The sequence below is a fragment of the Cucurbita moschata genome, unplaced genomic scaffold (assembly GCF_002738365.1).
Source record: "Cucurbita moschata cultivar Rifu unplaced genomic scaffold, Cmos_1.0 Cmo_Scf00001, whole genome shotgun sequence".
Taxonomy (NCBI): domain Eukaryota; kingdom Viridiplantae; phylum Streptophyta; class Magnoliopsida; order Cucurbitales; family Cucurbitaceae; genus Cucurbita; species Cucurbita moschata.
In genome coordinates, this window is record NW_019268517.1 from 519,091 (window position 1) to 545,235 (window position 26,145).

Below are 26,145 nucleotides of genomic sequence, written 5' to 3' on the forward strand. Positions count from 1 at the left end.
CAAAGCTGCCCAGTCTAAATCCCTTGGGTGTCTTGTTATTGTTTGACAGGAAGCCCCTGGCTATGGAGCAGATGTCTTGCGCCTCTGGGTTAAGCCATAGGTAATAATTGCAACCCTAAATGAATTTTATCCTTATTGCATGAACTACGAACACCTCACACATTTTCAGGGCCTTCGAGTCTATCATATGATTTCTAGATAAGATTCGAATATAAACATCTCGGGCCTATATCAATAAATACTATGGAGAAAGGTATCGTTCGTTCTCGTCTCTAACGGTGGTTGGAAGGGGTAAAAGATTGAACTTTTCCCTAATAAATTTGAGTCAATAATAGCACAATAATGCAAGAAAGCTACCACTAGAGGAGGTTGAGATAATGAAATATGATGTCAATAAACAACTCATAAAGATTGATGAACAGATCGATGAACAGATTTCTTCAAGAACTCCCTATCATTTCATTACAAAAGCTGATCTAAGAAACAAAGCCTTCTAAAAATCAATGAAATTTAGACAGATTTTTAACCCCACGAAAGAAGTTTACAATTCTTCAATATTATGGGCAACTGATATATATATATATATAAATATACCAAATCCATACCATTTTCAACACTATATTATACTTGAACTCATGATAACCATCAATCAACCCCTGTAAATTCAAGCATTTCCATGGCTATCAAGAAGAAGATGATACCTTCACAGCTTTGAATGCAGGGTGAAGCAACCCGAGTTCATCCTTCATGTCTAATGGATTGCTCGTATCGTTCCGAACCCGCTTTACTCTCCTGCTTGCTAGTGACTTGTGTGTAAAGCCATAGATTTGTAGAATCTGATTATCCCCAAAGTTGTATGCTCTGTCCATCTGTTTCAGACATCGCTCAACAGGGTAATCTCCGAACTTCCCGCATGGCTTGCACCCGACGAAATGGGTGACGAGAGGCCACCGGTGATCGCCTAACCCCGGATGGTGATTCTCGATCATCTCCTCGTATCGATCCACCAAAATGCCCCAATATCCGTGCAAATAGTACCCATTCTCAAGGTAAACTTTTGCTCCCCATTGATCCCTCTGCGTAGCCAACAAATACACCATGGCTGACTGATCATCGGCTTCGAAAACCGGTCGGTCCTTCAGCTCTCTGGTCAAGATCTTCCCAGCTTCATCTCTAATCTTCCCCTTCGGCCCCATCGGTGCCCAAGCATCGAGAATGTCTAGTGCCCACTGGCAATTTCTCAGAAGAAAACTTCCAGTATTCAATCCAATCCAATTCTTCTGATCATAAACCATCTCATTCCATCCGTGAAGAACAAAATTATGATCCTTATACCGTTCCCATGGAACCTCAAAAGCCATATCAGTGAACATAGCATCACTATCCATCCACCATAGGAACTCAATCTCCGGATGTGAAAGCAAAAGCTTCCTAATCAACGGAAGCTTAGCCCAGAAACCAGCCATTTCAGCATCAAGAAGCGCCATATTATAAAAAATCTCAATCCCATGGAGCCTACAGTAATCGATCTTGTTCTTAATCGATTTCAAAAGGTAATGATCACCAACAGGATTCTCACAGGGCTTCGGCGAGGAACCAGTAACCAAAAGAACTCGAGGTTTATTAGGACCAATGAAATTAGGAAAATCAGGGTTGTTCTTCAGCCATTCAGCTCTCTGTTCATCCCAATCAGAGATTTTAGGGCCAAGACTATAGGGTTTACTCGGATCGGGCTTCTCATCCTCACCTTCATCCACCAAAATCTTCGAAATATCAAATGTGGCGTAATTGTTGGACTGATCAGCCGCCTTGGCAGTGGTATCCGGCTGTGCCTCTTCCAAAACACGACGAGCCTCAACACGACGGCCACGTGAGGAGAAATGGCTACGAATCTCGTTGAAGTCCTGCTCGGGAGTGCCAAACTTACCAGCGCCGACAATGCCACGAAGGACAACGACGGTGAGGAAGAGGCAGAGGACAGTGACGACGCTGTGGCGGAACGCCCTCTGGATCCGACGGATGCGAATGGGGCCGAGAATACGCTCAATCATCTTCTCAGACTCCGGCAACGAGATTCGGCGGGCCTCCGAAGACAAGCAGGAAACAAAATCAATCAGAATCGAAGATTTTGATTTCGATCTGGAAATCCGAACAAGAAAAAAAACAGGATCGACAGGGAAGAGGGTTTTACGGAGTCGGTGGAAGGAGGACGATGAGAAAGATCTGGAGAGTAAAGCGATTTATATATTCACACAGATTTCTTCCGTTTTTTTTTTTTGTTTTTTTTTTTTCTTGTCGTCATCGTCAGTACTTTCGTCGTTGATGAATTTCTCCCTTGGGACCCACTTTATTTTATTTTATTATTTTATTTATTTTTCATAATTTTTATTTTTTCTAATTCCAATCTCTTTTTTAGTTATGATTTCTCCTAATTATTAAATTTTATATGATCCCTAAATATTAATTTATTATTTTATTAAATAATTTATAAAAAAAATTACAAAATAACAAGAATCGTTAGTAACGAAAAATTAAACTTTTAATTTAAATATATTTTTTTTTAAATTACAAAACTAAACAAACCGCCAAGCTGCTGAACTGAGTTGGGTATTAAAATATTGTTATTTTAAAAAAACCTAAAAAAATTAAACTATTTAACAATAAATCTAAATTGATTTTAAAATTAAATTTTATTCAATAATGGAATAAACACCAAAATTTACAGTGGTGGTGAAATGGTAAATAAAATGAAAATAATTTGAGATTTGTATTAAATATTTACGAAGGGTAATTTAAAAAACATGGCATATGGGTAAGGGGCCCACGTGGTGTTATTTTAAATATATATACTTATCTATTAAATATTACCCGAATAAATATTTTTTAGTTATAATACATCATTAATATTTATTACAAAAGTCAAATATTCTTGATTTTTATAATAATCTTTACGGTAAATTTAATTTGAAATATATAATTAAATAAAAAATATTAAGTTATTATGTAATATAATTTAAATAATATTAATTTAATGACATGTTAAGAAATAATGGACACGTAAACGTGGGCTTAGGGGTTTGGTTTGGTGAGAGAGAACGTGTAATAAAATAAAAATCTATGGAGGAAGCTTCGTCGGACGTGAGGAATCTAAATAATAATAATAATAATAATTGGGCAAATATTTCATATATAGAAATAATTATTAATTGACAATGTTATAATTTCTAAATATTATAAGCATTTGATGATAATTTTAATTTCCTTGAATTTTATTTTAGAAAATATTTTATTTATTTCCAAATAACCAATTAGTTTTTTAACTTAATTTTGAAATAATTTAATTTATGTAATTTCAATTGATGAATGAATTTCATTAAATCTTAATAACAAATTCATCATAAAAACTATAAAAAAAAAATCCAAAATTAAATTTGGGAATGCCAAGAAAAGTAATAATAATAAATAATTATAAAATACAATTTTATTTATTTCTCAAAAAGGAAAAAATAATATTTAAAAAGGAAAAAAATAAATAAAAAACAAAAACATGGAAACATAAAGGACGTGTCCATATTTCAACAAATTAGATGCAAATGCGAAGGTTGACGTTTTAATCCTTCCTTAAAATGTAAGGACAAGGGAATCTCCATGTAATTATAATTCGATTTTCTTCCTTTATGTATCTTTTTTCAGAAAATATATTTATTTAAAAAAAAATCCATTTTCAAATATATTTGTATAAAAAATATATATAAAATTCTACACAGTTCTTGAACTTCCAATTTTAAAATTTGAATTTGATTTATAATCCTGGCGTTCTGGTTTTTTCTGTATTCATGCATATGGATCGGATTTCTGTTCATGACTGAATTACAAAATTGAATCCAAACAAGAAAACGCAAAAATCATTCAACCACATTATTCAGATACAAATGATTAGACGAACATATGAAAATACATTACAGAACTCGAAGTGTGATCTGGATCACTCTGAAGAAAGAAACACAAACAAAAGAATGCATCATGATTTTAGAGATCCAAAATACAGATCGAATTGTTCATACCTACGTTTTGATAAACAAATCATAAATCATTTCCCCTAATCTTACAAACCTTCGCTGTTCTAACAGCTTCTTGGTTGCGGTTTCATAAAGAAAAAAGAAAAAAAAATCTACAACATCCTAATCAATGTGATAATTGATGAACAAATCGTTTAAAAATGGCAAGCAAAATCCTCAATCAAAGATCAATAAACACATAAGTAACAGCACAGAGATACGCAGTCCAAGCCAAACAAGGCTTAATCAGATCCTTAGCGAAGGGATTCACTCGCTTGAAGGTCCGATAACAAGCATACAGAGTAACTAAATCCAAAACACAGAACAGAAACGCAAGCAGACGAGCGCGAATCACGAGCACCAGAGGATTCCAAACGACGCTGAGTGAGAGATGCGCGATGTAGAGCGGAAGAGCGTTGGATCCGCAATGGAAGCCACCATCGGCCCAAACGAGCCAGGCGGCGAGGCCGATTAGGAAAGAGGAGCTGATCGACGAGAGATGGAGGAGCCAGAGCGGCGCCACCCAAATCGGACGGTTGCGGTTGGGGAAATGGCGGGAGGAGCGGCCGAAGAGGAAGATGACGGCGATGGTAAGGGTGAGAGGAATGGCGACGGAGACGGCGAGGGATCGGAGAGCTCTTTTGGCCTTGGTGTATTTGGATTCCGGTCTGGATTTGAACGGCGGAGAGGAAGACATTGTTGAATCGAGAATTTCTGAGAGGATTGGAAAATTAGGGCGAAAAGGGGAATGAATTTGGAGGCAATTAAAGGAGGATTGAACGTTACAGAGGGAATTCAGGTGTTCTTTTTCAGAAGAGCCTTCCGTTGTTGCATGGCGCAATTTCTCCTTTGAAGGATTCATATATATATAGGCTACAATTTTGTCTTCTATTTTTAAATTTTTTATTTTTTTAATTATAAATTGAAAAATTCGACGTTTAAAAAAAAAATAATTATTTATTAGTTATATATTTTAATTAATTGTTGTATATTAATTTTTATCAAATAAATCTATTTATTCTTTTAAATTTTTAATTGGATCTTAAACCTATAATTTAATTTCAAAATAAATTGGTTTTTTTTTTAAAATTAAAAAAAAAAGGAAAAAAAAAAGCTTTAGGGTTTCTGTTTTAAGCTTCAGGTTTCTTCAGAACGCCTCTTTCTTCCTCTCGGATAGCTCGCTTTCCTCTTTGCGCTGCGGTTTGTTCTCTCTAAAGACTTTTTTTTTTTTTGTTTGATTCATGAATTTAGGGTTTTATCATTTTTGGTGGTCTCAAATGTATGTGTTGTTATGAAACACTGATCAGTTATATTAAAGCAGGTTTTTGATTTCTAAAGAATTAGTTGATTCAAGATGCAGAACGAAGAGGGAAAAATCACGGAGCTTTATATTCCCAGAAAATGGTTCGTAATATTATAGCCTAGCTTTTGATGCTTTTGTTGCTAATTTTCATGTGATTTGAGCTTTGATTATGACTTATTGTGTCTTCGATTCAGCTCCGCCACGAATCGGCTGATTACTTCCAAGGATCATGCTTCGGTTCAGATAAACATTGGGCATTTGGATGAGAATGGCATCTACACTGGCCAGTTCTCCACTTTTGCTCTCTGTGGTTTCATTCGGGCGCAGGTGATTGTTATTTATCTATCTGTCTCTGTTTTTGGATTTGTAGCGATTGGATGTGGTTTAATCTGTTATTGTATAAGAGTATTGGACTTGGAATAGGACTTGTCTTGGTGATGCAAACAAAAATCTAATTCTATTCATGCCGATTTGGCTCGTGTTCTGCATTGTTCTGCATTTTTGTGTCGAAGTATTGGTTAAGATGAGTTTAACTTGCTTATGATTTCATCTGTTGGTATTTGATTTTTGTTAGCCAGGAAAAGGAGGCGCTATTGAGCATAACTTGTTCGAGATTCTTATCGCCTATTCAATTGTGATGGCTCCTAATTTGTGAACGGCGGTAGTTAATTGAAACCAATCGTTTGTTAAAAAATGAATGCTAAAGATTTATAGTTTGACTACATTATAGCCCTAGAGAAGAAATCTGGAGCTTAGCTAACCTAAAATCCATAGACAATTGAAAGCGTTGGAGGAAGGAAAAGAAAAGGAGAAGTAACGAAAGAATTCTGATAGTCTTCCTTTCTAAAGGCCTTCTCTGCTGTCTGCATTTGTACTATAACATTTTCTTGAATGGCAAGAGAAGCCATTGGAGAGTAAACAGTCTGAAAGTATACAAATATTTCCTTTTACATCTTTTCATAGTTGTGTCCTCACCCATTGGAATCTGGGCTGATGAGAATTTAAGGATTTTTTTTTATTTATTTTAATCTTCAACTTTCATTGGGCATGGATGGAGGCTTGGATTTGGATTCGTACTAGACCAATCAAATACTCAATTCTTATTAATGGCTAACCTAGGGGGTAAAGGTAAAGTTTTGAGATATCTTTGGCAAGGTGAACCTATGTCTCCTTTCCTTTTCATGCTTGTTGTGGATGTTTTTAGTAGGACGGTCGTTAAAGGTATTGAGAAGTCGATCCCTGATTTCTTTTGGGAAGGGGTTTATGAGGGGGAAAGTGCACACTTTGTGAGATGGGTGATGGTGGAAAAAACGTTGACTCTTGGTGGGTTAGATCTTGAGAATCTCAGGGTTTGTAACGGAACCTTGTTTGCAAAATTGCTCTAGCGGTTCCTCTCGAGTCAGATTCCTAATAGTATAGGATTATTGTAAGTATGATCCTCATCTCTGAGTGATGGTCGGGTTCTCGAGTCAAAGGCTCACCTGTAGAAGAATTAGCCTTGGAGTTCCCTTCTTTTTCTAAGTTAGTTCAAGTATTGGAGTTCCCCTTTGCTTGTTGTTTCCTTGTTTATATCATTTATCTTCCACGAGAAATCATCATGTGGCTGTTGTCTTTTTATTTTATGGGAGCACTCTCCTTTTTTCATTTGGGTTTTGTCATGCCTTCTTTGTTGGAAGGTGTAAGACATGAACCATTTGTTGTGGGAGCCTTACAGTTCTCTACGCTGATATTGATATACTTATGGTGCTTTACAGGGAGATGCTGACAGCGCACTGGATCGGCTCTGGCACAAGAAGAAAGTCGAAGTTCATCAACAATAGATGATTGTGCTGGTCCGGTTCAGCTCTACATCAACGTTTTCAAGGATAGAGATGCACTTTTAAAAATTTTGAACCTATTAAACTCGTTAGTTTCTTTTGACAATTTAAACTCGTTAGTTTCTTTCAATGCAAACTTGACTGCACCCGAGTCGGTACAAGCTTTGGTGGGTGAAAAAGGGACAGAACTAAGGTGAATGAGATATGTTGAATTTCATTTTCCATTGAAAGGAATTACCAAAGTGAGCTTCTATATGGCCTCATGTTTTGTTGATATGATAGGATGCCTTTAAGCTTCCGATAGGTTGTCCTTGGAGATGTTGTTAATAATGAGAAAAGAAAACGAGAACTAGTTACACATTTTCCATGGTAGCTCATTTGTTTTTCTAGTGTCTACTTAGGTTAGCATCTAAGAGTTCTTATTGTGTCTAGTTTTTTCAGAATGAAATGCAAGGGATTTGTTAGTCGAAGGATTTTGTTTGCATCTTCTAACACATGCTCTTTGTAAAGCCAAATCAGGTTTGCGCAAACTCATGGTTGCGGTCTCAGGAATCGAATCATAAGTGGTAGTTGTAGACCACAACAAATGGATCCTAGCCTGAGAATTCGAGCAAGAAGCACTCTCGCGCCCTTGAGCGGTAAGCAGTTTAGCGAGATGATGAGCCTCCCCCAGTGGGGGTGAGTCTCAAGTGAGATCGGGAGAGATTCTCTCTTTAGATTCAAATCTGAATCGCAAAATAGAAATGTTAGAGGCAACTCGATTGAGAAAATGGGATATACAATGTTGAAGTGACATGATATTGGAAGTGAAGTACCGATGACGATGAAAATGACGAAGTATGATTATGGTTAACGATGATTTGAAGTCATTGTCATTATCGTCGTTAAAATCAAATCAAAAACAGTAGAAAGAAAGACCAAGACAAAGACAAAGGGTTCAAATCAAATCATAAACAGTAGAAAGACAAAGGGGAGAAAGGGACAAAGAAAGAGATCTCTTTCTTTTATGTTCATGATCTGATGAAAGCCTCAAGCTTGTTTTGTTCCATTCTTGAAGTCCATTATCTTCATAGTTGATAGTGGTACATAATCAGTCGTATTAAACTAATGGTTCTTTCAGTGGCTGAAAAGCCAATCCATTCAACTTTGCCTCCAGATGTCCTTTGTAGGGGCCATATGGAAATATTTTACATTTTTCTTCTAATTTTATTTTATAATATAGTTTTCATCACGTATTAATTGAATTATAAGCTAATTAGGTCGTTTATAACTTATTAGGACAAAGCACGTTACTTTTTATTAATTATTCTTTGATGAAGGCTAATTAAAAATAATATTCAATTTGGAGATAAAATTAATATAAAAATTTCTTTCTTAAATAAATAAATTATCAATAGACAAATATGAGGTTTTAAAAATGAAAATAAAAGGCTAAATAGGTAATTTCACGGGCAGTGTTCCTGTCATTTTCCAATTGGGATTCTAGCCCATTAAACATTTCAATTTCATTCTTTATTGTTTCACTAGATGTTAAAATTCATTAATGAATTTAAATTACAATATATTTTAACTAAAAAATATATATTAAAATATAAATTTATTAATTATTTGAATTACTTTAGCCTCTAAAAATCATTATGATATGCCCATTAAAAAAAATGTAAATTTGTGGCCACCTGAATTAATTAAAAATATAAAATAATTTATCATTAAAATCTTAATTTTTTTTTTAATTTTTATAAATGAATCAACAATATATTAAAGAAAATAATTAACAATATATTAAAGAAAATAATAGAAATCATGGATAGAAGCCATTTTCTTGTCTTTTTTTTCCTTCAACTTTTCTCTATTAAATTCATGCGTTGAATTAAAAACTTTTCTTACTATTAAATTTTAATTAATATTTTAAAAATATAATACTAAATAATAAAATTTGAAGATATAGTAGGGAAAAAAAACACATTTAAGTTGAAAAAAAAAATCAGTTAGGAAGTTGGATAATTAATTAGTAAGATATTAAACAAAAAGGCGCAGCATTAAATCAGCAAAAGGCTGTAAAAAAAAAAAAAAAAATTATTTAAAAAAAAAAAGTTCTCCAAATTTAGCAGAGGTTGTTCCTGGCCATCCAATGGCTTCGCCTTTAACGTACCACTCAGATACAGATTCTTCTCCATTCCCATTTCTGTCTTCGCTTTCACTCATTGCTTCTCTCTCTCAACACACTTTCCCTCTTTTTCTTCCTCTCTCTCCCTATGTGTTCTTCCCTCCCTGCTTCTCTCTTCACTTCTTCCTCGGCCTTTTGCTTCTCTTCTTGATCGCCGTTCGCTTCAATTCTCTGCTCTCAGGTGCGTCTCTGCCTTTTTTTTTCTTGTTTTTCAATTTCCTACTGCTTCGTTATCACTTCTCTATCGGTAATACCATTACCGGCAGCTTGTTTGTTTGTTTTTTTGTTTTTTTTTTGTTGTATTATGTATTTGCAAGTGTCGTTTTGAATTGCTGAGTTTAATTGATTGAAGCGTGTGTTGTTGGTGTTTGTGGCGGCTGTGCGGCTTCTTCTATTAGGTTTTTTGGTTCTTCTCTGGATCGGTGTTTTTTGGTTTGGTTAATTCCAGTATTTATTTCTCCTCTCTGATGATTATTTGTATTGCTGGCGGTTAATTTCTGTGAGCTTGATTAGTTTATCTTTCTCTTTCCTTTTCATTTGAAGTGCAATTCGTTTTTCTGTAGCTGCCGTTGAAGTTAAGAAATTAATTGTTTTCGTGGCTATATGATACTGGAAGGCTATTTCGTGTTTCTTTGTCATGTTCTTGTACTTTTTTTGGAACTGTGTGATTATTTCACTGTTTATTTTTTATTTGCATGGCTAAATTTAGTTTTTCGAAAGGAAAGGAAAAATAACAGAAGTGTTGGAGGAGTTCATATGGGCTAATCAAATTTGATTGAGGCCTAAAGGAAATTGGAGTATGGATTTTCTATCAGATTAATACCCATCGTCTTGTTCTACTAAGATTATGTGTTGGAGGATCTTTGGGTTGAGAATTTGACGAAAGGAGCCAAACACCGTGGATTGTTAAGCAACTAGTATTATGGCTTCTGACTGGAGCTCTATTAGGATCTTTATATGAAGGGAAAGTAATTATGAAATAGAAATATGAGATATACGTAAAAGGAAATATGGAGAAATATAGATCAGCAAATGCCCGCCCACCCCCAGAGAAAAGAGAGAGAGACTATAAAAAGAAAGAGTATATGGTAGGAATGGAACCAGACGCATGTTGTTAGGAATTTGCATTTGTCAATTAACAACAGCAATGGTGCACACTTCAATTTTCAACCAATTGATTGATATTATACATACTGGGTTAAAATAATCTTCACAGTTTAGAAGCCGTAGTTTCAAGTTTCTTTGGATTTATTTAGTGGCACAGAAAAGGAAATCCAGTGTGACCTTTCAAATCTGACTAAAATTGTAAATGTTGCATAGTAACTGAACTTTGCCAATTTTATTATTAAAGAGCTTTAAATATGAAATGTATTTGTTTTAACAGTGATATAGTATGCTTCAAGAAGCTTCAACAAAAGCCGAGGGAGAACTTGAAGTTAGCTTTGGTTATAAATGCAATGATAACATAGATGGAATTGAGGTTTCCGACAAATTCGAGATCCAGCCTGGACTTCGAAGGATCAGCAGTTTCTCTTGCTTATCTGGGGCTGCTTTGAGTGCAAATGCAACCTTAGCTAACACAAATATATGCAATGGGTTGATAGGAGTAGAAATACTTCCGACCTGGGACTCTCCTAACTCCTTCCGTAAGGTGCCCTCATCACCTACTCTTTCAAGGTTGGATATATTGTCAACGTCTCTGCAGAGTAGTCTGTCAAACTTAAGTTGCAGTCCATCTACCCCAACATCTGAATATGATTCATGCTTGTTAAAGTCCACGAGTGCTCCTTCCGGAAGTGATGGTTTTCTTAATGTTAAGGAATTGCAAGTGGCAGGTGGAGCTGCTGGTGAGGACAGGGTCCAAGCTGTTTGTTCCGAAGAAAATGGATGGCTGTTTTGTGCAATTTATGATGGTTTTAATGGAAGAGATGCAGCTGATTTTCTTGCTGGGACATTGTATGAAACCATCGTATTTTATTTTAGCCTACTAGATTGGGGTGCCAAGAGTGAAACCTCGGATATTTTGGACATGGATAATTCACATCTTGATGATAGTAGCATTACTCAGGGAAGTTTTTCTACTTTGAGAAACAATAGTAAAAGTGCTTCAGGAATCAACAATATATCTGAGAAACGTTCACATGCCAAAGCAGGAATGGCAAACTATCCTCTAAGGCATGGGGTGCTAGATAGCCTCCAGCGTGCTCTTAGTCAAACAGAGAATGATTTTCTGCACATGGTTGAACAGGAAATGGAGGATCGTCCTGATTTAGTTTCTGTTGGATCTTGTGTTTTAGTTGTTCTTCTTCATGGAAAGGATTTATATACATTAAATTTGGGTGATAGTAGAGCAGTACTGGCTACTCTTGATGAAGGTGCAATGAGAGGGAATAGGGGACTGAAAGCTGTCCAGCTCACTCAGAGTCACACTGTGGATAATGCACTTGAAAGAGCGAAGTTACAATATGATCATCCTGATGATCCCACAATCATTGTTGGTGGGAAAGTCAAAGGAAAACTGAAGGTGACTCGTGCTTTTGGAGTTGGCTACTTGAAGACGGTATGCGACAGTTATACATTGCGTGCCTGTCAGTATGCCCAAAATCTCATATAACACGAAATCATTTCTTTGCTTGTGCAGTGTATAGAAACTTAATAATAGATAAAATAGCGGCACTGTCTGAATATGCTAGTAATAATGCAGGTTGCTTCTGTCAGAAAAAAATAAATAAATAAAAGAAGCATGCAGGCTGCTAAATGAAATAGAGTTTTGGTGACTGTTTTTGGCCGGGTTTTATTAGAAAACATTCTCTGTCAAAGTACTCGTGCTAACCTATAATACCTGTTTTGATATTTACCATAGCTATGCCTTAACCATGCATATTCTTTATACGAAACCACCACCCCAACCGATACTTGTAAGGATTCTATCTGTTTTTCTCCTGTCACTTTGGAGATCATCTGACATTGATAATCCGTATCAGCTCTGGACAGAAAAATCAATATGCATGATCACTTTATTATATATAGGACATGAATTTTCAGGACGAAGTTGATGTGGTATCAATGCTAAAAATGGTATTCATTTCTGAGTGAACCAGGTATACCACCTAGTCTGCATTGCTGGAAATGATTTTAGTCCATCTTAACTTGATTATTATACATTTATTTCTCTGCAGAAAAAGTTTAATGATGCTTTGATGGGTATTCTTCGAGTTCGTAACCTAATAAGCCCTCCCTATATTTCTACTCAACCGGCATTGTCTGTCCATAGGATATCAAAATCAGATTGCTTTGTAATAGTTGGCAGTGATGGTTTATTTGACTTTTTTGGCAATGACGAGGCAGTGAACCTTGTCCATTCATATATCTTGAGCAACCCAACTGGTGATCCTGCAAAATATTTACTGGAGCAGCTCTTATTGAAAGCTGCTGATTGCGCAGGTGAGCTCCAAAGATAGTTTTGTGTGAATGTTTGAATCGTTTCCCAATTTACATTTTATGGAAGTAAAAGTTTACTATTTGCTGACTTATCTTTGGCATGATATTATCATAAATGCACGGCTAAAAAAATAGGACATCTTTAAAGCTTACATTTCTTGTCATATGACGTTGATAGCTAAGTCAACTTTCCAGTTTGTTTTATTGTTAATTTTCTGTGATAAAAGTTGCTTGTATGTCTAATGTTAAGCCTTCCCTTCAACAAAAGGTGAACTCTCAATTCCTTGTGAGAGGATATAATATTAAAAACCTTTGACACTATTGGGAAAGAAAAGGAAGAAGAAATAGGGACTGCTGTTGCTATCATTTAATTCTCAACTAAAGCTAATGATGTTGGAACAAGTTGAGGTTGGAGTACCCTTGCTGCTTTTAGATAGTATCCTCTTAGCTGTTCTCCCCCAGGATATTTTTTTGGAGAGCTGTCTTTTAATATTATAAATTCTTGTCGTTATTGAAGGATACTGACAATGAGTACAAGTTCAGCGAGGGCACTGCCCTTCATATATCTGCCTTTGGCCGGCTGGAGAAATTATAGCAGTATTATAACGCCTATTTTTACCATGACTTTTTTTTATAGGCTTTGCTACGTACGAAGTCTTTAGTACAATTTTGCCTCAGCTTGAACTTTGTACACAAGTCAGACCTAACCTCGAAAAACACCAGTTCTTAAATAGAGCTGAGTTCTTTATTATCATCACATCATATACCCCATAAGAAAACTATGAAATACTGGGCGTCTTAGAAATATTGCTCAGAGAAGTAAACTAATCTTGTGCTGGTAACTTAAAATGTCGGTTCTGTTTGCATCAACCGGTGCTGATGGTGTAAGAACTTTTGTTTTATAGGTTTTAGCAAGGAAGAATTAATTACCATTCCAGCCGGAAGAAGAAGGAAATATCACGATGATGTAACTGTTATTGTAATCATCCTTGGAACAAATCAGCGCACCACAAGGGCATCTACTAGCATGTAAGCCTAAATTTGGCCATTTTCACCTTACTTTAGCTCATTTTGTTCTATAGTTATATTCTGTAGTGGTAGTTCTCATACCTTATATATCTGAGTGAGAGATAATGGATTTTGGTAGGGTTCTATATTTCTTGACGTTATTAGCTCAAAATCTGATCAAAGAACCTCTTGTTCTCAAATCTGGTTCTTGAACCTTTACAATAAAATACCTTTTAATTATAGTGAAGGTTCCTTTGTTCTTAGATATAGTTTGCACAAAGATTGTAGAACAATTAAAAAGTTTGGATGTAACCACAAAGAATTGTCTTAGTGGTGGGTCTGGACCGATATAACTGGAAATACTATTCATAAATATAATTGTTCCTTCTCATTGTAGTCAGTCTATCAGATAATGCCATACTACCTTTTATCAGCAAATATGCTTAATTTAAGATGCAACTAGCAAAACGAAGCTTGGTGGTTAAGGTACATATATGACAAGTTTATCTCCCATTCCCATACTTCTTAAGAAAAAGAAAAAAGAATACACCTCAAGAATTTCACCATCTTTTAGGGTCTGTTAGATTCTGCATCTTATTTTGATAAAATTCACCAAGTTTTTGATCCCTCAAAGTCACTCGCCGCTAAGAACATTTCCAGGTTCTGGCATTGACCTTTGTTTACACACGTGACTTCACGAGTGATTGTGATGGTTCATATATCCATCCTCCCCTGTAAAGTTGGCCTGCAAATATCATTACATTCTCCCACGGAGAATGACAATTATCTTTCTTCACCAGTGATGGCTCCTAAATTAAGTTTTACACGCAAACTGATTGGTCCAAGACGCACTGAAGACTAGGAAAGAAAATGTCCTTAGAATGCAAATAGTACCGCTTTCTTCTGAATTGTTTGGGTCCTAGATAATGGAACAACTCTGGTAATTACGTACTATTTTGATTTGTTCTGATAATATGAGCTTGTTACCATTTTCTTGTTTGACCCTTCGCTGAATTTGCTTTAGATATGCTAATAACAGACAGGGATTTGGATTTGAGTGGGGGCATGTTAGAGTAAGAACCAAAAATGCTTAATGCTGTCCACATTTTCTTAGTATGGATTTACAAAGTTTACATGTATGAATTCATTTGTTCTAAATAGAAGAAATATCTCAGGCTGCATAATGTTAAACCAATGAACTATGGTGATGAACTTGAAATTGAATAATTTTATAGATTACTCCTAGTCAGAGTCATTAGAAAGCTTCTGCAAAAAGTTTTCATTTGACGGAGAACACAATAACCCTAAAGTACTTTTCACCCAAAAAATTAGAAGCACCCAACCCTTCAAAACTTTGCTACTTGATAACCTTCCTGTCATTTTGGACCTCACTCATGTACATCTATCTATACTCATGCTCCGCTGTTTTACTATTAGCACTTCAAATCATCATCTCTTGCCTTTGATTTGAGATTGGCTGGGTTGTAGATCACATAATGATGCACCCATGGGCATTTTCTTCACTGAAATAATCCAGGTAGGTCTGTGGCTTTGCTTGATCCTCATAGTTTCCAGTCTGATCATTCGAATGTGAAAATGGAATCGGTGGGGCATGGTGAAGCAATTCAGGACCTTTAACTAAATGCGGCGCAGAGTAGTTTAACCCCAAAATAGGTGGAGGAAAATAATAACCCTTAGGGCCCGTGTATATTTGTTGGGCCAGTGGGCTACCATTTCTTAGGTCCACATCTGGATCCACATTGAGTGTTCCATGTCCATTCCGGGGGTTTGAACCTGATTTATCACCGTTGTTAATACCTGGATGCCCCTTCTTTTTCTTCTTTTCACCACTCTGCCCTACACTTTTGTCTGGAGAATAACCCTCATGTCCAGTAGCATTGCCCTTGTAGTTGGCCACCGGCGGCGACTCCCCGGCCGGAAGCTTTTTGGTAGAGCTTCCATTATTCTTTGACTTTTTAATCTCTTCTACACGGTTATTCTTGTCAGGGCTGACCCTAAACTCAACCTTCTTTGCTGAAGCTTTGTTTGTACTCGGACTTCTTCCATTTTCTTGGCCATTCCCTTTGTCAGTCGCCAACATCTTGATGAACTGTTTCTCTTTTTCTGCTGGCTTTTCTGGCCAAATTTCCGCTTGTTTACCTGCTCTTGCGAGCCTCTTGGTCAGAGTTTCAAGACTAACATTTCCGGTGACCGTAACTTTCTGGTGTTCTGAATCAATGACGGTCGTATAAACACCTACAAGATTAAGAAAAGCCATCACTTCCAAATATTTGGGCCAGTGGTCAATTGTAGAAGTACCCAAATTCTCCTACGTTTGGCTAGGAAGAAAACTAACATAGGAAAAAAAAGATGCAACTTTCTTCATCTATTCCAGCTGATGGTAGTGGTTTGAGATCATGACTGTCAGCTGATAATTTTCTCACACATTTGAAACCAAAAATAGTAGAAGTGTACAATAAGGAATGGTACCATCAATGCTCTGTAGAACTTTCTTAACCTTCCTCTTGCATCCTTCACAGTGAATAGAAACTTTCAAGATCCAAACCTGTTAACAAAAGAAGGGGATGAGCTAGGATACCCCAGGAGAAGAAAAAGAAGAAGAAAAGAAAGTTAAAAACTTGCTAATGGGAAGGCATGTTACCTGTGCTCTAAGTGGTTGTGGTGCTGCTTCAGCACATACCACAGCCATTGGAGGGAAAGTCCCAGTTCAGAAAGAGATGAGTGACTAAAAATCTTCTGGTTCAGAGAGAGAGAGAGAGAGAGATTGAAATGAAGTGAAGCTATGGAGTCGAGGAGCCAGTTTTCCATGGCATTGTTATATACATAGTATTGAAGAAGGGAGTTCAAAAGAGCACTGGTCTATCAAGAAAATGACAAAAGAGTAGCAGCTTTCCTAGCTTTCTCCCCGTAATTATAGTGGAATTTAAAAGCAGGCTGCCAGGTTTCACTCTCTCCCAACAAATGTCCTGGAAACTCTAAACCTCTCAAAACAATTTAAAATCTTCATCATGCATTAAATGTTCTTTTTTATTAGCTGAACTACTCCCTCTTTAATCTCGATTGACCCATTATTTAATCTTCTTCTGTATCACATTACATTATTTACCATTCCTTTTTCTTTCCACCAAATGTACCATACTCTTTATCTCCTCCCAGTTGGCGACCCCTATGTTCACTCACAGCGGCTGCCTTTTCAATCTTGCTGTAACCCTTCCTCTTGTCTTTGGCATTAATGAAGAATGGTTCGTAGGAATTAAGAAAACCAAGATTGTCCAGTGAGGGTTTTCCTTATCTGGAGATTGAAAATCTTTGCCACAGCCATCTAAGACTTCTTTTATTAGGTTTTGATTGCCAGTTTGGTTTTAAAATTAGGTCTCTTAGCCTTTATAGTTGTCTACATCTAAAAGCATATTTTTTTAAATCTTTCGAAACTAGGAAAAGCAGGTATTATCCTATCCAAAAAAAAACCCATGTTCGGTTTTTGAAATTGCTAAAGATTTCAAAAGCAAATCCTAGCAAAGATATTCATTCACAACAGTCAAACTGAAAGTTAAGATCAAAATTGTTATGTTGTAATAATTGTCACATTCTTGAACTTTTCAAGAATAAAGCCTCCAAAAAGTAGTGACAAAGAAATAACTAAAACATAAAGACAGAAAATTATTAGACGGTCATCACAATGTAGCTACTAGTCATACCATCTTCTCTCTTATTATGCAGACAGTAATGACCTGGTTTAAACCATTATTTCACTGTCTAAACAAAAAAAGGCCATCCCCTTTAGGTAGACGTGTGGCCATGATCCTTGAATAAAGGCATGTAGTTAAGATGACAACTTCAACCACCACCAGACTGCACAGTGAGTAAATTTTAGTTGCAAAATTGCAAATAATGGATGAGGGAAAGTAAAGAGAAGAGAGAGCACTCCCATTTTCCCACGCCATGTGAGATACCCACGCAACATGAGTTTGATTGACAGAGAGAAGGGAAAGGTAAAGGGACAACACAATTAACAATGTAGATGAAAAAGAAAAGAGCCTTAGCTTTTCTGTGTATTGTAGCATTTCCAAGTCTTGTTGATATTAAAAGGGTAGGTGGTCTTATATATGCACCATATTTACTTCTCCTTTTTCTCTCACTAAATCTGTACTTCCTCACTTAGTCAGCAAAACTCCTTTCTCATTTCCCTTCCTTTTTCAGTATTTCTCAGCGCACAACTTCCTTCTGCTGGATATTTGTATATACTTAGTTTTACAGAGAAAATATAGTATCGTTTTTTAATTGTTCTTTTAATTATGGTCACCGCATGGAGATTTGGTTTTTGTTAGTTCAACAACATGCAAGGTACGTAGATTCAAATTTTTTATCTCTTTATTGAGAATATATATCTTAATTAGTTGAGTAGTATTTATAGATTGAGTTGGTAAAATTGAATTTGGTAGCCTAAATTAAATTTGTAGTCTATTGTTGAGAGTGATGTAGTTTGTTTCAAAAGTATTTTTATGTATAGCTTGTATTTGGTTATATAGGTATTTGTTTTTAAAAGAACACAGCTCAAAAGATGAATAGCAAATCCCTCGCTTTGGACTAGCAGACCTCAGCCACCTTATTTAGGTTTTAGCCCAATACTCTTAACAATTTTCTGTAATCGATCTATATATATTGATTCGGATAACTCAATCAACTAATTAAAGTATGTAATGTCGATCCAGAAGTCAAAATTTTGAATTTCCTAGCTCAAAGTATTGTCCATCCTGATTATCCACCTGTTACCTTTAAAAGTAAGAATTCAAATCTAATAACCCCAGTGGTAAAAAGAATCGAAAATTCAAACCTTGGGAACAGAAAAAGAGAAAGATAAAAGACGATCTTTAAAAAAAAAACATTAAAATTGTTTGTCAGTTGGCAATAACTTCATCAATTACTGGCCACTTATGAATAATTCATAAAAAGAGTGATGAGATGTTCTTATGAACCCACAAAGGAATATAAATAGGAGCCTTTGAGTAGTCCAATTTGCTAGTTGAGAAAAAAATCGATACCACCAGCCCTGCTTCCCAAAAATTAAATACATATATCCTTGAAGAATGAACTTATTAATGTTGATGTGCGTGTAAAAAATTACACTTACAAATTCAATGCTTCCTTAAATGCCGGGAAAATCTTATCAATCCCATTACAAAGCTTTGAAAAACAGTCAAACGTGGAAATCCATCGCCACATTACGAACACAATGGAAATTCTCTTAATTTTCAGCTTCATTTCCCTTACCCTCTGTTAAGCCATGGAGTCCATCCTTCTTACCCTCGTCTTCGTCTTCCTTGTCGCTGCTTTCCGCTACAGGATGTTGATGTCGAGTCTTGTTGTTGTCCTTAGAATCATCCTGAACCTGCCAGGATTCATAAATTTTCTTCAATGGCTGTTGAAAACATACGGTGGGACGAGGCGGGTTGGAGGTATTTTGTTGAGTATGAAAGTCATTAGAATTAGAACTTACACCCAAGTTCCTCAGGCTAGTTGTCACATCTTCTTGTTGCTGCTGAAGGGTTGTCCTTAGTTCTCTGAATTCCTGCTTTCATGCCACAAATTTATTACCCTTAGCACATTCAATCTGAGTGAAGCATTTGGCTTACCGTGCGAAGTTGCTCCACCTCAACGTTGAGCGATTTCTTGAGTTCAGACAGTTCCTGTATGAGAATTGAATGCCTATGTCAAGTGATGCTGGAGAAACAGATACAAAAGCAGAAAAGAACAGGAATATGCGTGACCAACAAAAGGGTCATTAATATCATATGTTCTTTTTTTTCCCTTCTAAACCAAGGTATTGAGGGATCAAGTATCCTCTGCTGGAAACATTAGCAGACTCGAAACCCTTTTCGAACTACCAAGAATCAGTTAACTGATATTGTAACAGTCCAAGCTCACCGCTATCAGATATTGTCCTCTTTGAGCTTTCCCTTTCGGGCTTCCCCTCAAGATTTGTAAGACCTCCCAATCCACCCCCTTTAGAGCCCAATGTCCTTATTGGCACATCGCCCGTTATCTGGCTCTAATACCATTTGTAACGGCCCAAGCCCACCGCTAGTAGATATTTGTCATCTTTGGGTTTTCCTTTTGGGCTTCTCCTCAAGGTTTTTAAAACGTCTCTTCTAGGGAGTGGTTTCCACACCCTTATAAAGAATGATTCGTTCTCCTCCTAACTAAGGTGGATCTCACAGTATAAGCCACAGGATCCAATCTTCAAACACTCCATTTGGATGACCAACTTGTTTATGGATCATATAGACCCATCAAAGAAAACTAAAACACAGATATCTTAGAACAAGGCATTCTGACAGAGATAAGCCTACTTTTAAGAAAGATATGAATACAAAGAAAAGAATGAAGAAAACAAGCAATACATTATTAACTTACACTTCGGTAGGTATTAACTTGTGTGTCTAGCTTTAACCTCCAATTCTGGAGATCCTGAAATGCTCAAACACAAGGAAAGTTCACAAAATCAGAGCACAAAAACAAGTAAATGACCAAGAACATCCAACTTTATCTCACAGCTAGGACATTTTATATCTTAGACTCCACCTGCTTAAGAAATTGAATTCTATCAAGCAGCTCTGCTCTTGATTCGTTCAATTCCTGAGAAGAGACAAGTCAAAATCTGTTAAGATTGGAGTTAAATTCAAGAATTATAAACACATTGTAGAAAACAATACCATAATTTTCAAGCCAATGGGGGTGAGATTCTCCTTCTTCTGTGAACAAGAAAGAAACAAAAACAACAAAGTTGATAAAGCCCGAAAGCCAGAATGAATGAGAAACTGAAAACGAAGGAATGAAGGGAACTCACGGCTGATGTAGGAACGGGGGCAGGGGTGGAGGGAGTGGAAGAGTCGGCGTTCGCCATTGAAGCAGGGATCGAATCGGCCTGAAATGGAGATTCAGAATCTGATGAGTTGAAAAATTAGGGTTTTAAAAAGGGTGGGTGAGGGTGAAATGGAGATCAAAATTCAAAATTTGAGGGAATTGAGGGGGAGAAAGAAGAACAATGAGAGGAGAGATGGGGACGAGTTTTGTCCAAGATTTGAATTTTTAACCAAAACCCAATCGCTCCCTTTCAAAATAGCTTTCAATATGTATGTTGTGGTTATATTAATTTGAAGGCTGTCTTTCTTTAGTTTTTTTCTTTTTCTTTTTCTTTTTCTTTTTAAATAAAATTGATTGCCTCTTTCCAATTTTAAATTTTAAACCTAAAAATGATGAGTGTAGGGTTTATATATATATATATATATATATATATTTTTTTTTTTAAACACCATAATTGTGTAGTTACTCTTCTTTTACTCAGGTGTCATAAGTCTCGCACACGCACACAGATGGTCTAATGAGAGAAATGGAAGTGGTTGTCACGAGAGTTCTCTAAGTGTTCTAGTCGGCAGAGTGAATCTCGGCCAAATTTTCAACGTCATTGGAGAGTCTTTTGATAATTTGGGTCCGGTTGATACTTGCACATCTCCTATTCATAGATTTGCCCCGGCTTTTATATACCTTAAGATACAAAATTATCTATTTTTGAAACATGAATGAAAGTAGTAGATCTTTTAGTCCGACTCCGAGGAAAAATAGGACTTTGGAAGAGTTAGAGTGTGTAAATAACCTAAACATATTTAATATGTCATGTGAATAAACACAATATTTTTCACTTTTAGCCATCCTATCAAATGAAAGTGATATATTGACTAGATATAGGTTTTTAAAAATTGGCTGAACAACCATTCTATCAAAAATAATTTTAAAGAAATAAACGCTAATTAAGCAATTAGCAAGATTTTGACTCGTCTTATATATAATTTCATCGATAGTTTCGAAATCTTACTCGATCTAATAGACATTTAAAAAACGTTTTATAAAATTTTTATACTCACCTGTTAAGATTTTTAAAACGTGTTTATAATAAAAGTAAAATGTGTACCAATAATACATAAATCAAATCCAATATTCCCTTTTCGAAGCATTGCACAAAACCCTTTTTTTTAAAAAAAAAAAAAAAAATAGAACTCTTAATTAATTTAATTTTTGTTTTTGGTTTGTGCTCGAGAAAGAAAGATGCCCTAAGCTTCTTTGGTTAACGATATTAACCTTCTTTATCTTACAAAAACCAATCTTTTAATCTCGGTTGTTTACTCATCATTTTTAGGTTATGCTAACCTCTTAATTGTTCATTCCGTAAGTGTTCCTTTCTCAAACTAGAATAACTCTAAAGACCCACTCTAAACCGACGTGTAAAGTATAAAAAAGAAAGATTCTTTGTGGTTTTGAAAAAGTTATATGAGTTGGGTGATGATCTCCTTTACACGGGGAAAACATATACAACTATCACTTTTCAAAATTCAAAAAGTTTTATGGACATTGTTGCTATCGTCATCAAAACCCTAAAATGTTGAATCATACATATTTTCTTCACGTTGTCTTAATTTACCCTTAGATATTACACAAACACGAACACAAGTGACTAGTCCTGATTTACCATCAATTATTAGTTTAAATTTTAAGTTAATTGATGATTTAACGTAATATCAAAGCAACAATCAGAGATGTCTATGAGGTGGGGACGGGGACGGGAATAGGGACAATGAAGCCTTTCTCATCCCTGTGTCCACCCCTTATTTCATTCACAATCTCTGCAAAATTCTTTATTTATTATTGTAAGGATCAAGTTTGTGAATGAATATTTTTTCAATTTTATATAGTTTTCAAAAAATATATTCATTTTAAATAATTTTAAATGAATAATTTCTATTAAAAAAATAGAAAAATTCTAGTAATAGTTCATAATAATATATATATATATATATATATATATAAAATAAGTTAGTTTTATCCTAATTGGTCCCAAAAATATTTCTTAATATAAATTTTAAATTTCAAAATTCAAATTTTCAAATTTGCATTTATATATTTACATAGTTTAATATTTTTTATTTTTTTTCTTCATCCATTATTTTTATAGAACATTCCCGAGCGACATAAAAAAAACGATAAGATAGAGCTAAAATTCATTCTAATTGACGATTTAGCAGGTACATATATACTTACGTGAGGAATATATATATTATATATATATAACATAGAATATATTCAAAGGTTTATAATTATTTCAAAAGTATAGTTTCTAAGTCACACTTCTATTCTCCTTGCTTGATGACCTAAGTCCATTATGTAAAAATACTAAAAATACAAAATAAAATAAGAATCTTTCCCTATTATCCGATATTTTATAATTTTTTTAAAAAAAAAATTATAAAATTTAAGGGTATTTTTATTAATTAGTCTGGTAATTAATTTTAAAATAGAAAAAAAAAAATAGAATTTAGGGATTGAGGACCGATATATCACATGGGCATGTCTAAAGCAAAGCTATTGTGAGAAAGTTGGTCGGTTTGAGACATAAATTAATATTTGTAACAACTTTATTATGATTATTATTCTAAAAAAAAAAAAAAAAAACTTTATAGTAAAATGTTTATTAAAAGAAATGTGTAAGCTAAATTATAAAATAGAATATCATTGTTATAATTCAATAAAATGCGTTGAGTACGTGACGATTAGCTGTCATTGAGCTGATTATGTAGGTTACGTAGTTGATTAGATAAAAAAATAAAAAAAATAAAAATTGTCGGGAACTCGTTATTTTCATCTGGAAGCTACTTATCATATACGATCCGCTAAATACAAAAATTATCGCATATATAATTTTCAAAATTTTTGTTATTAATTTTTGAAAATGGGAGACATAGTACAAATATAACTTTTTTTTAATTTTTTATTTTTTTTTAAAACAAAATTGCTATCAAATGGGACGACAACTTTTTATTATTTATTTTTTAAAATTAGATTAAAAATTTTAAAGTGCTTTTTTTAAAAAGTGATTAGTAAGCAAAAAAAAAAAAAAAAAATAAAATTAATAATAAAAAAAATAAAATTAAAAGTAGAAATTTAAAAATAAATAAATAAATAAATAAATGGAACTGGTTATATACCTAATATTCCAAGAATATTAGGCTTTATATTCTTTACGTGGGATTATTGTGTAAGTATGATCTGTAGAAGCTTAATACGTAAGGTTAATTATAATTAGTACTTTAATCATTTATTTTAGGGTTTCCTTTTAAAGTGGACAGCTAATATTCTACAATTATATTTAATTTGTTTATATTTTTTAAATCTTTATTTTCCCACCTAAAAACCCTAATTAACTATGTCCAAGGGTAAATTAGTCTTTTGTTTGATTGTCGATTCAATTCCACTCTGGAACTATTTAGTAACCAACTTCGAGGTTCATGAACTTCGAAAACTTCGAAAACAGAAACCTGGCAAGTTTTGAGAGTCTAGAGACGAGATAAAAAATGAGATGAAATCTTGGAGACTAGGTTACCTTGAGCGTTTCTTTAATATATTTTTTCATTTAGTAAATTAACGGTTCAACTCTGCTCTAGAATCACTTGGTAACCAACTTCGAGTTTCAAATACTCGTTGGAAATCAAATTTAAACCTCGAGAATAAAAACCCATCGAGCTTTGAGAATCTAGAGACGAAAATAAAGACTGAATTCAAATCTCGGGACTTTGTGAGCGTTTTTTAAATATATGTTTATAAAAGTATAGCTTGGGAGATTAGGAGGTGACAAATGGAGAAATGAAAGCAAAGAAATTGATATATAGATGGAGGAAGATGTGGAAAGGGAGCAAATTGTTGGGTGATTTTAGTGAAAATTGGACCATTTAAGATACCTCAACGACAACCAAAAGATGAACAAAGATTCATGTCGTTGCCTAAAGACAAAATGTGTTTTGTTCTTTGTTCTTCTTGCTTTTTGTTCCATCACTATGTCTCCTTTGGACGCCAACTCTCTTTTCCTACGGTTTCGTTGCCTTCTCACGAATCGACATCGTACCCTTTCAACTTTTGGGAGAGTATTCGTTTGCTTGTTTCTAGTAGTTTCTTAGCATAACGTGTATATGTGAAGGGTTTGGAAGTAATAACTCCGTTAATGTTCTATAGAGAGTAATTGTGCCAGTTCGTGTTACCATATTGAACCATACTCAAGTTGATACTCGTTTGCTCGTTTCTAGTAGTTTCTAAGCATAATGTGTATACTTGAAGGGCTTGGAAGAAATAACCCGGTCAATGTTCTATAGAGAGCAACCGTGCGAGTTCATGTTACCATATTGAACCATACTCAAGTTGATACTCGTTTGCTCGTTTCTAGTAGTTTCTAAGCATAATGTGTATACTTGAAGGGCTTGGAAGAAATAACCCGGTCAATGTTCAATAGAGAGAAACCGTCCGAGTTCGTGTTACCATATTGAACCATACTCAAGTTGATACTCGTTTGCTCGTTTCTAGTAGTTTCTAAGAATAACGTGTAAGAAATAACCCGGTCAATGTTCTATAGAGAGCAACCGTCCGAGTTCGTGTTACCATATTGAACCATACTCAAGTTGATACTCGTTTCTAGTAGTTTCTAAGCATAATGTGTATACTTGAAGGGCTTGGAAGAAATAACCCGGTCAATGTTCAATAGAGAGCAACCATCCGAGTTCGTGTTACCATATTGAACCATACTCAAGTTGATAATCATTTGCTCGTTTCTAATAGTTTCTAAGCATAATGTGTATACATGAAGGGTTTAGAAGGAATAATCCGATCAATGTTTTATAGAGAGTAACCGTGCAAGTTCGTGTTATCATATTAAACCACACTCAAGTTGATAATCTTGACTGTTGTTCATTTAAAAGAATATGGATCTCAAGTACATATAAGACAATCTCGATGAGTGATCTCGACCCGTTCAAAATATTATTAATATTGCAAGTAATTATGTTGAATATATTATCCAAATCACATATTATTTTCAATATAATAATCCAAAATTAAAGAATAAAAAAAAAAAGAATATGAAACTTATATTATATACACACAGATATATATATATATATATATATATATATATATATTTTTTTTAGGTATTGAATTTTTGTAATATTAGAGTTAAAAAAATCCCTAGTATTAATTTTTTAAATGATAAAAGTAAAAAGAGAAAATAAAATGAATATAAAAGTTTGAAAAAAATCCTTAAAAAATAGAGTATTAAAATTAAAAATAAATAAATAAATAAATAGGGGAAAAGACATAATGTGGAAAAGTAATTCTTTGTGTAGCCCATTTAAGGGTATTCACACAAACACACAAAAGACAAAGATTCTCACGTGTGGGGTTTTTAAATAATAATAAATAAATAAATAGACTTTTTTTTTTTTTTTTTTTTTTTTT

At 34.6% G+C, this 26,145-nt stretch overlaps 6 protein-coding genes across 11 annotated transcripts; 2 read left to right on the top strand and 4 right to left on the bottom strand.

The window, feature by feature from the left end:
• Nucleotides 1–375: 375 nt before the first annotated feature.
• On the bottom strand, nucleotides 376–2,223 carry LOC111450451 (xyloglucan 6-xylosyltransferase 2). The gene has a single exon (XM_023090596.1). It carries the CDS (start codon nucleotides 2,049–2,051, stop codon nucleotides 684–686), a length of 1,368 nt encoding a protein of 455 aa, XP_022946364.1. The 5' UTR covers nucleotides 2,052–2,223; the 3' UTR covers nucleotides 376–683.
• A 1,703-nt stretch (nucleotides 2,224–3,926) lies between these two features.
• On the bottom strand, nucleotides 3,927–4,926 carry LOC111449384 (translocator protein homolog). Its single transcript, XM_023089254.1, has one exon. The coding sequence runs from the start codon at nucleotides 4,918–4,920 to the stop codon at nucleotides 4,240–4,242; it is 681 nt and encodes a 226-aa protein (XP_022945022.1). The 5' UTR covers nucleotides 4,921–4,926; the 3' UTR covers nucleotides 3,927–4,239.
• Nucleotides 4,927–5,167: 241 nt separating this feature from the next.
• LOC111453667 (40S ribosomal protein S21-2-like) lies at nucleotides 5,168–7,452 on the top strand. Its single transcript, XM_023094860.1, has 4 exons — nucleotides 5,168–5,258; nucleotides 5,380–5,462; nucleotides 5,556–5,688; nucleotides 7,116–7,452. Exons 2-4 carry the CDS (start codon nucleotides 5,413–5,415, stop codon nucleotides 7,179–7,181), a joined length of 249 nt encoding a protein of 82 aa, XP_022950628.1. The 5' UTR covers nucleotides 5,168–5,258; nucleotides 5,380–5,412; the 3' UTR covers nucleotides 7,182–7,452.
• Nucleotides 7,453–9,313: 1,861 nt separating this feature from the next.
• Nucleotides 9,314–21,385, top strand: LOC111451646 (probable protein phosphatase 2C 40). 6 transcript variants are annotated; one of them, XM_023092137.1, is made up of 5 exons: nucleotides 9,314–9,526; nucleotides 10,730–11,905; nucleotides 12,525–12,789; nucleotides 13,692–13,815; nucleotides 21,161–21,385. In XM_023092137.1, exons 2-5 carry the CDS (start codon nucleotides 10,739–10,741, stop codon nucleotides 21,195–21,197), a joined length of 1,593 nt encoding a protein of 530 aa, XP_022947905.1. In that variant the 5' UTR covers nucleotides 9,314–9,526; nucleotides 10,730–10,738; the 3' UTR covers nucleotides 21,198–21,385. The 6 variants fall into 6 exon arrangements, with proteins under 6 accessions (XP_022947905.1, XP_022947896.1, XP_022947914.1 ...); XM_023092128.1 differs by lacking the exon at nucleotides 21,161–21,385 and adding an exon at nucleotides 18,345–18,399; XM_023092146.1 differs by lacking the exon at nucleotides 21,161–21,385 and adding an exon at nucleotides 17,604–17,643.
• LOC111451692 (heavy metal-associated isoprenylated plant protein 35-like) lies at nucleotides 15,051–17,592 on the bottom strand. The gene is made up of 3 exons (XM_023092206.1): nucleotides 16,457–17,592; nucleotides 16,285–16,360; nucleotides 15,051–16,050 (listed from the first exon to the last, which is right to left on the bottom strand). The coding sequence occupies exons 1-3, from the start codon at nucleotides 16,502–16,504 to the stop codon at nucleotides 15,284–15,286; spliced, it is 891 nt and encodes a 296-aa protein (XP_022947974.1). The 5' UTR covers nucleotides 16,505–17,592; the 3' UTR covers nucleotides 15,051–15,283.
• Nucleotides 18,867–20,974, bottom strand: LOC111451732 (CAP-Gly domain-containing linker protein 1-like). The gene is made up of 7 exons (XM_023092266.1): nucleotides 20,663–20,974; nucleotides 20,529–20,567; nucleotides 20,398–20,451; nucleotides 20,230–20,283; nucleotides 19,449–19,502; nucleotides 19,313–19,384; nucleotides 18,867–19,204 (listed from the first exon to the last, which is right to left on the bottom strand). Exons 1-7 carry the CDS (start codon nucleotides 20,717–20,719, stop codon nucleotides 19,061–19,063), a joined length of 474 nt encoding a protein of 157 aa, XP_022948034.1. The 5' UTR covers nucleotides 20,720–20,974; the 3' UTR covers nucleotides 18,867–19,060.
• Nucleotides 21,386–26,145: the final 4,760 nt, after the last annotated feature.